This window comes from Lupinus angustifolius, chromosome LG05 (assembly GCF_001865875.1).
Source record: "Lupinus angustifolius cultivar Tanjil chromosome LG05, LupAngTanjil_v1.0, whole genome shotgun sequence".
Taxonomy (NCBI): domain Eukaryota; kingdom Viridiplantae; phylum Streptophyta; class Magnoliopsida; order Fabales; family Fabaceae; genus Lupinus; species Lupinus angustifolius.
Window position 1 is genome coordinate 24,637,381 of NC_032013.1, and position 10,387 is coordinate 24,647,767.

The 10,387-nt window shown below is 36.4% G+C and overlaps 2 protein-coding genes across 6 annotated transcripts; both read right to left on the reverse strand.

Moving 5' to 3' along the window:
- On the reverse strand, window positions 373-1,886 carry LOC109348344 (PAN domain-containing protein At5g03700). Its single transcript, XM_019588742.1, has one exon. It carries the CDS (start codon window positions 1,876-1,878, stop codon window positions 397-399), a length of 1,482 nt encoding a protein of 493 aa, XP_019444287.1. The 5' UTR covers window positions 1,879-1,886; the 3' UTR covers window positions 373-396.
- LOC109348340 lies at window positions 4,567-10,073 on the reverse strand. 5 transcript variants are annotated; one of them, XM_019588732.1, is made up of 8 exons: window positions 9,523-10,073; window positions 8,950-9,051; window positions 8,398-8,643; window positions 7,717-7,827; window positions 7,567-7,634; window positions 7,155-7,509; window positions 4,991-6,790; window positions 4,692-4,796 (listed from the first exon to the last, which is right to left on the reverse strand). In XM_019588732.1, exons 1-7 carry the CDS (start codon window positions 9,835-9,837, stop codon window positions 4,991-4,993), a joined length of 2,997 nt encoding a protein of 998 aa, XP_019444277.1. In that variant the 5' UTR covers window positions 9,838-10,073; the 3' UTR covers window positions 4,692-4,796. The 5 variants fall into 5 exon arrangements, with proteins under 5 accessions (XP_019444275.1, XP_019444277.1, XP_019444278.1 ...); XM_019588733.1 differs by having other exon boundaries at window positions 7,155-7,483; window positions 7,559-7,634; XM_019588730.1 differs by having other exon boundaries at window positions 4,567-4,793; window positions 7,155-7,634.

Here is a 10,387-nt window from a genome sequence, read left to right on the forward strand (position 1 = left end):
ACGCCACTCTCTAATTTTTTATATCTTTCTTCTCTACTATCTCACACATTTTCACACATATTATCACTTCTTGTTTAATAAATCTAACATTTAATTATTAGTTATTAATCAATTTCTTACTCATTATGTATGTCGTCCACGTGTAATAGGTAATAATGCTAAATCATGTTTGTTAATTGTTCTTTTCGGAATATATGGTTATCTCTGTTAAAAAATATCGCTCACATGAATCAAATTATTTTTTAATCTTTCTTAAAATTTAAGATAACCTTAAAAACTCATAGATTAATATCTTATTGGTTAGTTATCATTAGATTTAAAGATTTAAACAAGTGAAAAGTGATTAAAAAAATAAGGATAATAAACATAGAATAAAATCTAGAAAGTACCTTGTTATTATTGGCCATTGCACATTTCAATGGATCTAAAACTTGTAGACTCAAGATTCTTATACGGGCCAGATGAAGCTCCATTTTCATCTTTCAATATCCCATTCACCCCTTTTCTCCTTTTCAATCTCATCATCCAAATCCCAATCCCACCAATAATAACACTAACCGCAACCAAAACTATAACCACAATGACAACCACGATTTTAACTTGAACCGGGTTCTTTCCCTCTTCACTTTTCCTCATTTTAAAATAACCTACTTTGGACCCATCCCCAGTTCGCACCATAGTCTGAACCGGATAGTCCAAAACATAACAAAACCCGGTTCCATTATTATACAACGCTCCCCAACAACTACAATTCTTTTCACACAAACCCTCACACTCTTCTAAAGACGACGTCGTTAAATACCCAAGTAACTCTTTATTTGGTGGCTCCACACCACTTCTCCTCAACACAAAGTAACTCTCCCTTGAACTACACAAGTCGTCGTCATCATCATTATCATTATTACTACCGAAACAACCACCCGGCTCGAACCGGGTTCGGTTATCTAAACACTCACACCCAGACCCATCGCATAAACCGTAGGAACCACACGGGCTAGGAAGATCACAAGTCTCAATTATAGCTTCATAATTAACAACCCAACTAAACCCGGTCCAATAATAACCTCTTAGGTTCCCATCAGGTTCCAACCGGAGCATTAAAAACGATGACGTTTGTTGAAAAGTGTTGAATTTCTGAACATCAACCGGTGTTGAACTCGTTTGATACATTCCAAGATAACCAGCAATGTTAACTCGTGCATAAATCGGTCCTTTCCCTTCTTCAATCTCTGCTTTAGCTTCTAGTGCAGTTCTCTTCCAATACATTAACCGTTTCAACGGTTTCCCACTCTTCACAACGTGGTTTACGTATAAACCCATGAAGTTATTACCTAACCCTAACGAATATAAACCGTTAGGTGAAAATAGGGACATGGTTGTTGTAAAGTTCTGATTTTGAACAAGGGTATTCGTGGGAATATCAAAACTTTGCCATAAGTGGGTCCCACTGTTTTGATTTACTATTACTAAGTTAGAGGTGTTGAGGAGGAGGAGGGTGTCGCCGCCGTTGGTGGCGGTTGACCAGAAGAGGTTGGTTGTTGGGTCGGAGAGTACGAGGCTGCCGTTGAAGGAGACATGGGTTGTGTCGGACCATGATGCAATGTGGGTTGGGTTGGCGAGCCAGAATGGCTGAGAGGATGCCACGTGGATGATGGCTAGTACGAGGTGGTTGTGGTTTTGGCGGAGGAAGCCTAAGGAGAAGTTAGCGGTGGGGTCGGTGAGGAATGGTTGAAACGACGTAGTTTTGGAGTGTGGAGATAAAGAGAAGCCTCTATGAAGGAGTTGTGGGGTGGAAGAAGAAGAAGAAGAAGAAGTGAGAATAATTGGGAATGAGAGATAGAGAATGAGTAGAATTTGGAAGTAATGAGTTTGAGACATGTTGAAAAGTTGAGAGACACTAAGATTGTTTATTAGGTCATGGATAAAATGCTTGTATATAAAGTGCTCAATAATGTTTTTTTTTCTACCACTTGAATTGGTGTATATAGTCGATTTTTGAATTGAATTTTAAAAGAGAATTTAGAATTATATGAAATATATTTGGCTTAATTAATCTAGTTTTAATATGACCTTAAGATATAAAAGTATAAAAATATATTATATGATTATGAAGATGTTCTTGGTATTACCAAGATATTTTCTGGTAAGAAATTAATGTTTTTTGGGTTTATAATTGTCCTTCCCTATGATGCACGGATTCACCAAATACCCCCGCGTGTCGGTGTCCGACACGGATACGCTCAGATTCGCGAAGGATACATGTCCATAGACTATCCAAAAATTAAAAATAAAAATAAATATCAAGACACGTATCAGATTCGTTTTCAATAAAATATAGGATATATAGAATCATTTTGAATAAAATATAGGATATATAGATTCGTTTTATGATAAGATAGATTTGTTTCCAATAAACACTCACTTATTTAAATGTCACATCCTATCAACTTACCATCACACCACATTGACCCTCAAATAGCTGGTACTTTCCGATCCATAACGTCGCTGGTCGGTGCTTAGTGTTACTGTCTCTACCGTCATAGGTATGTTGTGAAGAACAAACAAAAAAATGCTTACATTTCTATGTATTTTTTACTTTGAATATTACATTTCCGATCCATTATAATTTTTATTTTGAATATTTTGATTTACACTTATAATTTTATCATATTTTATGTATTTTTTATTAATTTATACGCGTATCCCTGAACGTATCGTATCCTACATTTTAGAAAAAATGCGTGTCGACGTATCGGATACGTATCGTATCCGATACACGTATCCGTATCTGTGCAACATAGGTCCTTCCTAACAAATATTATTCTTAGGAATCAAAACCTTCACTATTTAATCTTTCTGAAGATGAGACTTTACACCATTATATGAATATGATTATAAAGATTGTAACTCGACAAGCTAACTCCATGGCATTAAGAAAATGAAGCACGTGGGTTCACCGACCAATTGAGAATGCTTAAGGCATTGCAATTTCCATCCTTTTTGGGTTAATAACTAAAGATATTTTAATTAACAATTCATTTAAAAATATAAAATATGTAAGGTTTGGGACACGACCAACGAAGTCATATTCACTATATTTTACACATGCATGATGGGATTTGTTTTTTAACTTTACCACGTTTGGTGACAACAATTTGAAAATAAGAACCTAATGTATGATATTATAAGTTTATATCACTAAAGCCCTATTTTAAAATGGTCACATTAAAATGACAAAAAAGAACGGTTTCATCAGTGGGTTGTTGGAAGAAGATTTTGAAAAATGAATCCATCAGCATCACTTTGTGTTAGAGTCTTTGAACTTCTTCGAATTAAGGAGACTTTAAGGATTTAATGTTTGTTGAAGTTTGGTTATTATTAGGTTTGTTTGTTGGAAAGGATTTTAGCTGTATTATATGTCAAAATTATGTGAGACATACATATAAAGAATGGACCATTAAGTGAGTCTCATGAGAATTCTAACCAACAAATGACTGTCCATTCCAACAAGTGTCGCTATCAAAAATCGAACATTTGACAATTTTGGTCATTCTGGGATTCAGCGGAGCCTTATACCACTAAACAAACAATTCGTTGGGTGTAATATTTCTTTGAATCAGTACATAAATGAATGAAATAAGTTAAAATGAAGTAAAATTTGTAGCAAGTTACTAGAAGTAGTAGATTGGGCATGTTGTTACTATTTTGCAGTTTATGGAAGCAGATGAGACAGAAAGCATGAAAGTCAACGCAGATGTTATTGATCTTTGTGGCCGAAACCCAAAGTCAGGAATTGTTGGAATTGTTTAATTTCATAAACTTGTTTGTGATAGGTGCAAGATTGGGCACTTGCATGCTGTGTTTTCACTTTTCAGTGTCCTCCTTACACGTGATTGAGATGATGCATTCCAAAAATGTTCCTGATCCTGTAACTTTGCCCCATTCAGCGTTGTTGCGATGCTTCCCTTTATAGCTCCCACTTCACTTATATATATATATATATATATATACACGTGAAGAGGCCAGACGAAAGGGTTTTGAAAATCTATGTACTTTATCACAAGTTTCAAATGGCAAAAATAAATACAATAAAATTGAGTAATAATACATTAGAAAGTGATATATGTGATTTGCAAAATAATCCTAACAATTATTAATATGCAAATTGACTTTATGACATATATCATCTTCTGTGTTAGAATTCCAAAAATGACTAATATGTAAGTAGGAAAAGAAGTGAAACATAGAAAATAATGATCAACTTGAAGTGAATATAAGTGTATGACCCAACCTAATGGCTTATGTATCGAGTCAAGTTGTGGAATCAAATCCATTTATGTGGTGCATCGCTTTGTCTATTCATTCGTTTCAAATCTCATGAGCTTGGACTTCCTTATTCTTAACATTACCTTACAAAATTTAGTAAAAGAAAATGTCATTTTTTCATAAACTTTCCATGGGTTTTGAATAGATAGTCAAGTCACTTCTGAAAAAGTGAACGGATTGAAGGGATCAACTAAGTTTAAAGCCATTATTTATGATTAATAAAAAAGAAAGAAAATTTGGACTCTAAACATGGCCTTGGTGCTTTGTCCCATATTATTGCCATATGTGCTTTAATGTGCAAAAATAAAGTATCACAACGACATCAATGAGCAAGTTGAGATGCAATAAACTTATCATGAAAGGGCCATCAAGACTGGGTATGCAAAGTAAACCTTGGTGCCCTTAGTGAGCTTTTGACTAAACCATAGCTCCAATGATTACATGGCTAAACTATCACAATCCTGTTCCTGCTAAAACAGAACAGATCCAATAAATTACCGCAAAATTCAAATACTCCTTTTACTCCTTCAGATAAACATCAAATCTTCTTTGGAACTGAAGAAAACAAATTCAAACATCTTGTTCCATCCTATTTTATCTGGGCATCAAAGCTAACAACAATACATCCATTATATCCAATAACATCCGATAATAAGCTTTCGGCCTAAGTGACACTAGATATTGGGTTCTCTGATAAGCATCTAGCGTGAATGATGGGACCCAAGTTTCTATTTTCAATCTCACTATCACCATCGCCATCTGTGTTGTTCAAGTAAACAGCCCCTTTGAACATCCACGCATCCCTTTCATGGCAGTACACATCTTCAAATACCTCGCCACACAGTACACACAAGCACTGGTTTTCATCTGCTAGAACCATAGTATCCAATTGATTCTCCTCAGTTTCATTGTCATATACATCTACAGAATCAGTTAGCTCACACTCAGATGGATACTCAGCCTTGCCAGCAATCCAATCGTTTGATTTTGCATACCATTTTCTTGATGCCATAATTAGACCACTTTGTTCTCTTTCTCTAGCAGCATGCCACTCTAAGTGTCTATCGAACTGTTCTTGCAGTTTAAGCCTAATACCACAAACTGTGCAATGATGTGGGAGATCATCCAGCAAAGCACTAATTACATGTGGATGCATTTCTCGGATTATGTCGGGCTTAAAATCAAAGCCAATGAGATTTATAAATTCCGTGCTGGTTGATTTAGATAAGGCAAGTGTGGGTATTGTAGTATCATCTACCTCATCTCTGGAAGATGATACTGGGACAGCTGCAGAAACAGAAACTGGAACAACTGGCAAAGAGCTACTGGCAGCAACGCTTTCTGTTTGGTCTTCCAATCGACTCGGCATCTCAGTTGGTACCTTAGTCGGTGACTCTGTTTCTGAAGATATCAAACCTTTTGCAACTAATGAGCTCAAAAGGTTGGCAATTGGATTTGACGTATTACTAGTGCTGGCATTTGAAGTCGTATTTGAGGCATTGCTCACATTAGAGGAGGCTGGTAATTGAGTAGACACCCTCTGTGGCTGTCCAGCCTTTCGTTGAGGTAACTTTGGCAGCGTAGGTGAATCACTGTTTGAAGGGCCTAATGAAGATGGTAATGCAACTACAGACACCGAAGAAATTAATGTGGTAGGGGAAGGCCCACTCGACTGAGTAGGCCTAACCCCAAATTTAGGTTTAAGATTCCTTTTATCCAGACTACTTGTAGTATGAACGCTACTTGTAGTTGATTTGTTGGAGAGGGTTCCACTTTTCACAGCCGCAGCTGACAAACTACTGGTGGTTAACTGTTCTGAAGTTTCTCTGGCTAGAGTAACTTTAGACTGGGGTGGCTTCTTAGTTTTAACAGTAACATCAGTCTGAGAAGGACCCAGCTTCTGCTGCTGAAGCCTTGGCTGAAAAGAAGTTGCCGAAGATAATGGATCCTGCAAGTCCCTTTCCTGTGATTTTCGCAAGTGATCAACCTGGACATTGGGAGGGAGGGCAGGCAAAGGATCTTTAATATGTTGACTTGGCAGAGCTTTCAGATACTGAGATGTTTTAAGAGAATGGGAACGATCTTGCTCAGCCAAACTTCGCACTGGATGAGGGTTGCGCACAATTCGTGGTGGTGATGGAGACTGCTCTCGTAAAGGTGACTGCCCAGAAGGGGATTCGGCTCCCCCAGAGTCAAATTGCTGCTGTCTCATAACTTCGGCCATTCCTATTGTTGCATTTGGCATGAAAGGCCGATTCCCCATCCCAATAGACAAAGAATTTGTATTGGTTTGAAACCCACCAAGAGTGGACAAAAGTTCCTTTGAGTGACCTGGCTTCAGTTTCAACTTATCAATTGAGTGCTGATCCTGCATTTTCCATGACAATGATTGATGGCCCGCAAATACAGGTCGCTGTTTCTTAAAATTGGATATTTGTGCAATTTGGAGGTGATCTTCACCTTCCTGAAGTGGAAAAAAACCAGTTAAGAAGATCAGATAAAATACATATATAAAGAACGCAGAATGAGTAGAAGAAACTTAGGATAAATTTAGTTTATGATACATCTGTAATTTGGGTAAGTAAGTAGGGATTTATCATCAGTAATTTGGAAAATTAGGGTTTAATTTTTTTTTTGTTAAAAAATTACCTGTGGTAAAAGTCTATCTCAAATTTGAGAAAGTTGCCCACTGATTTTTATGACATGTGGCACATCTCATAAAGAGAAAAGAATAATCAAGTTTTATCAAAAGGAATGTACTTTATTTTATGAATCGGGAGAAAAGGGCAATTGAATGGAATATATTTGACTGGCAAAGTGCAATTGACCCTTAACTTTGGAAGGCTTACCAAATTCTCATCATCTGAAGTCCATGTGTCTGTGCTCAAGTTGTCAGAGACATTGAGGGCACCATGACCAGTCAACCCAGAGTTCATCTCATCCCACGTGAACTCCTCTTCCTCAGAATTTTTCCAGTTACTTGACATCATACTGCTCCTTTTGTTAGCTATGTTCAGTGCTGGCTGACGATGTGCATCCAATTTGACCGACTTCAGTGCTTCATGATTCGAAAAGCCAGGCTTGACACTGAAACCATTTCCTTGGCCTGATCTGGTCTCTGCAAAACCACCACCTGCTTTGTACCAAGGTTTGTCGTATCCTAACTCAGTGATCCTACCACCAGTTCTTCCAACTAAGCTCAAGTTATTTGAAGTATCAGAACTATATTCATTGCCTCCAAAGGACTCACCAATGCTCTTTTCAGGAACAGAATCATTAAATGCATCTCTATTAGTGCGCTGATTATTCTGCAACACACACCATTAAGTTAAATGTGATTACTGGCAGAGTGAATAGGATATAAAGGCAAATAAAAACTACTAAACATACTTGCATGGTAACCCTAGGATCAAGCGGTGGTCGTCCAGAACCCAAAACTCTCTCTGGCTCCCCTTTTGATTTTAAAATAGCTCCATTCATATCATTTACTCCTCCTTTAGTCTACATGGCATGAGAAAGGACATGACAAGAGCATTAAGTACCAAGATATAATATGAAAAAGTATGCATGACGATATATTCATTGCTAAAGCTTATCATATTTTCAAGGAAAATAATTTATTGAATAGTTGCCAAATCATGATATGTATTGAGGATGAGAAGGCCTATTTTGAAATGCAAATCAGATCTTCACATACAGTAACGAAGTGATAAAAACCTGACACGACGTGCATAAAAACCTAACAAAGATTAATATGACACACATCATATGTCAAACCATAAACAACAAAACCACAAAATCCAAAATATAGCAGACATAAAAGGTATAATCAGGATATTTCATGGTTAAGGAGAATAAAGGGGTTTCAATTAGTTTATTGGAATACTCTAGTTCAAAAATAAACTGAGTCAAAGAATATTGTGTTGTGTTTCAATAAGCAATAAGTTCAAAATCTGATGCCAATTACATATCATTCAAGGAAAAAACACTGCCATGACTCGACCAGTCACAATCAAATCCAACAATTCAAATCTTTAAAGGATAAGTTTTAGGTGCGGTCATTTCACCTACCTTGATGGACTGCTGATGCCTTTCTAAATACTTGGGATTCACATGGATGCTATTAGGTGGGCGTTGTGACTGTGAGTCACTCCTGACTGAAGCAGACGCTGAACCATTGGCAGCAGAAGTAAAGCCAAGTTCCTTCTCAATCATCTGAAGAGTCTGAGTAGGAAAGACTCCTTTCCAAGTTCCAAAAAGATGTCTCATATTTGAATGTACTGGAGGATCAACTTGTCTGTATGCCTCGCAGAATACCTAAAATGTAAAGGAATAATTGACTAATTGGCAAGTACCTATTTAAAAATAGGTGTGTACAACTAGAAAAAGCAGTGTGCAGAACTTTTTCCATTTCATAAAAGACAGATTATTCATTTCAATGGAAATCCTTACAGTATAATTTTAACCATGTAACCAACTCAAATTGAAATAGCTCAGTGTAAAAATTTCATAATTTCGCAATTTGAAGGATTCACTGTAGCCTTGTAGGCCATAATAAATGGTTTAAAAATACATTCAACAAAGACATTAAGGTCAATGACAGGTAAAGAGTAGATATCTGACCTCAGGTAGTCTGGTGGCAAAGTGTTTTATATAATCCCGCCCGATATTCTTAACAATACTGTCTAAGAGATAAAGGGATGGCAGCTTTTGATCACTTGGAACCTGGAACAGCACTAACACAATTGAACGAAACACATCTTTTCTATAACAAAAAAACAGTAAAACACTTGCAAATTTCATCAAGATTGAACTAAGTACAATTTGAGATTGGAAATTTTGAACGTCTATTTCTTGCCCCAAATCCGAGACCAAAAATCTACGTATGGAAAAGATTGTTAGTCCCTTCTTCAGACAAAGTCAATAAAACTGCAATCAGTTGGCAAAAGTTTTTCTTTTTAACTACGATCGGAGGAAGAGCACAAATTAAGAATCTTTAATCTTTATTCTCTATGAATGCCAATCTACATCTAAAAGCCTAAACAGGACAAATGAAAGACGAAGAAATTCGATAAATAATTAAAATAAATCAAAAAACCCTTTTTCAATGTAGGTAAGTTGCAACTCAATTCAATTGAAAGTAAACAAAAAAAAAACAATGTAACTATAAAAGTGTAAAACTTAGATTCAATTCACCTCAAGAATATTAGAACAAACAATGCCAGCAACTGCTTTCGCAGCAGCGAGATTCTCTCCAGCAATTATAGTCAAATTCGTAATAATAGGCTTCGAATTGAAAGTGAGTTCAGCAAGCGCAGTCTTATACTGAACCACAAGCTCTTGGTGCGGTGGTGGCTGCGGGTGGTACCCACCACCATCGTCACCACCGTGCCCCGAAGCTCGCTGAGGTAACCGCCGTGGATCGAGAACCGAACCGCGGTCTAGGTCGTTGATCAATCGGGGTTTCTTGGCGCCAGGTTCGATACCCCTCAATGATCTACGAGGGTCCATTGAATCGAATTGGAATGAATGTAACTAAACCCTAATTAGGTTTGAATAGATTTAGAGGATGGGAAAAATGAGGAGCTAGATTATTGAATTTGATGCGGGTTTTGTAACGAGAGTGGAGGAAGAAGAATATTATGGATTAGAATGAAAGTGTAGTGATTGAAAATTGTAGAATGAGAAATGGGAAAAACCCTAATCGAGATTCAGATTCAGTGAAGAATGAAGAAACGCACGAGTGGGGACTGAACCTGCATTCATTATTTTCACTTTCATTCCAATTTTTTTTCTTAATATATTCTTGGTAGTATCAAAAAATTTCATTTTTTTTAATAATGTTTCTTTTATGAAGGAAAACTTTTAGAAATTGTTATCAGATATGGACCCATTATTGACTCGATCGAGGTACTTAATCAATGGATCACTGGCCAAAACACTATTGATCAGATTAATAAATTTAGAATATTATATTATTTATTAAATTTTTATTTTAAATATAAAATTTATTATAACATGAGTATTTAATTAAAAACAATCAATACTGACAATTTTATTA